The 3,219-nt window shown below is 35.6% G+C and overlaps 1 protein-coding gene across 1 annotated transcript; it reads left to right on the top strand.

The window, feature by feature from the left end:
* Positions 1-2,796, top strand: LOC143570633 (SUPPRESSOR OF GAMMA RESPONSE 1-like). The gene is made up of 6 exons (XM_077056236.1): positions 1-43; positions 952-1,084; positions 1,187-1,373; positions 1,467-1,960; positions 2,049-2,357; positions 2,483-2,796. The coding sequence occupies exons 1-6, from the start codon at positions 18-20 to the stop codon at positions 2,534-2,536; spliced, it is 1,203 nt and encodes a 400-aa protein (XP_076912351.1). The 5' UTR covers positions 1-17; the 3' UTR covers positions 2,537-2,796.
* Positions 2,797-3,219: the final 423 nt, after the last annotated feature.

Raw genomic sequence — 3,219 nt, forward strand, 5'->3', positions numbered from 1 at the left:
AATTAAAACTCTGTGCGATGGCTAATGAATCCAGTATTAATAGGTTAGCTTTTAATTTGAGATATCCGTGTGTGTGTATGGTTTGATTGTGTTCATTGTACCAGCTGCTTTATACTTATTTTACCTCTTTTCATTTCTATAAGGGGACTGACTGACTGACTTACTACTTTATTTATTAACTAACTAAATAGATAAATCCTTCCTTGGGTATTTTATTTTATTATAAGTGATTGTGTATGTGTGTACCTTTGACCTCCTTTTTATATATATATAGAAAACCAAGTGCAGATTATGTACAATTTGTAGTTTTAGGGTTTTGATGTGTGCTTGTAGATTAATCTATCGAGTTTTGTGCTTTTAGGTGTTTGCTTCAATTAAATGAATTTTTGGTGTATTCATGTAGGTTACTGCTAAGTTTCTGTATTCTTGATTAAACTGGTAGGCTCCAAGCATGAAGGCATAGTTTAATAGCATAGGCTTTTGATTGCTGATTTGTTTTTTTAATAGGTTTATGTATTGCATAATGTTACTCTCTGCTTTTGTACTCTTAATAGAAATTGCTACTTACTAACTAATTCTTTTGGAAGTTAAACCATAAACAGAATTTTACTCATTGAGAGTCGTTACAAGATATTAAACAGTACCGATATTGATATACTCAGTCACTTAAGTTTGTGTATGTTAAGGTGCATTTGAGATATTTGACTGAAGTAGACACTTAACTTTTACTAAATATGGTGTTAAACTAATAAACTTGACATTTGATATTCTTAAGTGAGTACAACATTGTCATAACGTAACTTTGCTAACTTCTTAAGTGAGTACATGCATTTATTAAACTATTTACCTTGCTAACTGCATTTCTTTTTCAATGGAGGGAGTATGATACTATTCCTTTAAAAAAAAAAACTGTTTTTGCTACTAATGTAATCTATCTTTTGAATATTGTAGAAGTTGGGTTGTTGATGGTAGAGCTATTGCAAGAAAAGTTAAAACCTGTAGTCTTCCTTTGGTGCATCAAATCAAAGACTGTGGAGCGATTCGGGAATGTCCACAGTGCAACCACAGAATCGATAACAGTGATGTAAGAAATCTAACAAATCATTCCAGCTTTTTTGTAGTCATTATAAGTAAAACTATCTTCTGAAGTAAAAAGGTTACATATTGTATATGTTTCACTTTGCAGGTGTCAGTTGAGTGGCCTGGGCTCCCAGCTGGTGTGAAGTTTGAACCCACTGATGTTGAGCTTTTGCAGCATCTGGCAGCCAAATGTGGTACGGGGATTGAAAAACCGCACCAATTTATTGACGAATTCATCCCCACACTTGATGTAGATAAAGGAATATGCTCCAAACACCCTGAAGATCTTCCTGGTGAGTAGAGTACAAGTGTCGACTTTGTCATTGTTGACTTGTGGGTTGACTAAAATAATTTTTTATTTTTAACTCATTTGACTTATATTTTAGGCGCTACGAAAAATGGAAACACTGTCCATTTCTTTTATAGGACCACAAACGCGTACACCACTGGTCAAAGAAAGCGTCGCAAGATCTGCAAAGAATCTGGCTTGACCAAGGATATGCGTTGGCATAAGACTGGCAAAACAAAAGCAATTATGCAGAACGGAGTCCAGATAGGGTGCAAGAAAATAATGGTTCTTTATGGGGCTGCTTGTGGGGGTTCAAAACCTTATAAGTTGAACTGGGTCATGCATCAGTATCATTTAGGAACCGTTGAAGATGAAAAGGAGGGTGAATATGTAGTTGCAAAGATATTCTGTCAGCCACAGAAATACTCTGAGAAAGTGGATAACAATGCTGTAATTGAAGATTTAGATGCATGGATGAATTTGACTAGTCCAAGAACTCCAACATCTGATGCCCCTGATCCACGCAGGCCTGGAAAAACGATTGCTTGTGATGATGTCACCACTGATAATGTTATCCAATCACCAAAACAGGTTGGTATTTTCTTATTACATTTAGCAATTTCGACCTATTTTTACTTATTTGGGCCGATGCTGATTGATTTTCTAATTTAATGATTAGGAATCTGGTTGGTGTGCTGAACAGAAATACCTTCCTGCATCTAATGTTGAAAATAAGGAGAATACAGGGATTATCATTTGGGAAGATGATTCACAAGCGGTTGATTTAGATTCATTTGATGACTCATTGTTTTGCAATGAGAATCTTGATGCGTATGACCCTATTGCCGACTCAAGGCTCAATAAGGGACCTCAATCTGGCTCTAATGCCAATGCTGACTGTGCACCGGGAACCAGTAGGGGTGCAGCTTCTGGAGTTGATGATCTTGAGAATCTGGACTTGGGTACTCCACCAGATTTCAATCTTGCTGTAAGCCTACTGTCTTTCTATGTATTAATTTGGCTAATTCTTATAATTGATTCTCACTTTTTAAACTTATATGCAAACACCATTTTGTGAAGGTACACAAATTGATCAATATTGTGTACATGCAGGATTTGCACTTTTCATCACAAGACAGCATTTTTGGGTGGTTAGAGCGCTTGTAAAGTGTGAACAATGATTTGGGCTATTGAAGGACATTTATCTCCCTTTTTTGGTTATTTATTGTCGAAATCTTGAAAAGAAACTGATGGTGCTATGGATTTCTGTTTTTGAAATAGCTTTGGTTAAACAATGCATGATGATCAAATGTCTGATTTTGTAATGTGATGCCTGTGGCCTCTTAATGTGTTGTGGAGCAAATATGTAATAGTAACTTGAACTATTATGGTGTTTATACATTTCCTTTTGGGCGTATAATTATGCGTGCATGTATGTTGTGACTTGTGACAGTTACTATCCATTTACTTTTTAGTTAGTTTACGGGTAGCAGGACACGTTTTAATGCATATGGATTCAAATTTAACTTTTATCTCAACAATTATGTATGACTTGGGCTTAGTCTGCCCATCTGTCTTTGTTATTCGAGAGGAAGCGTCCTCATCAGTTTAGTTAACTGCTTTCTGACGTTTTTGGAAATTAGTAGTCATCCTAATTAAAATGAACAAAAGTAAGTATACTTGTGAGCTAAAAAATTGTTAAAGTTGGTACTAGCAACCCCCAATTGCGTAAATGTATCTCAAACTCGCCTTCCTTCCTTGTTAAGTACACGATTACTTATTAGTTATTAACCGTAAGATTCCCTGTTCTCTTTAGAGATTGGGCAACCCGTTTTATGAACTTACCAAAT

This window comes from Bidens hawaiensis, unplaced genomic scaffold (assembly GCF_021521415.1).
Source record: "Bidens hawaiensis isolate Kalapana, Puna unplaced genomic scaffold, B.hawaiensis_p1.1 tig00025014_1, whole genome shotgun sequence".
Lineage (NCBI taxonomy): Eukaryota > Viridiplantae > Streptophyta > Magnoliopsida > Asterales > Asteraceae > Bidens > Bidens hawaiensis.

Coding starts and splice junctions, on each gene's coding strand:
- LOC143570633 (XM_077056236.1), top strand. CDS start 18: ATGGCTAATGAATCCAGTATTAATAG. Junction 44..951: donor AATGAATCCAGTATTAATAG/GTTAGCTTTTAA, acceptor TGAATATTGTAG/AAGTTGGGTTGTTGATGGTA. Junction 1,374..1,466: donor ACACCCTGAAGATCTTCCTG/GTGAGTAGAGTA, acceptor CTTATATTTTAG/GCGCTACGAAAAATGGAAAC.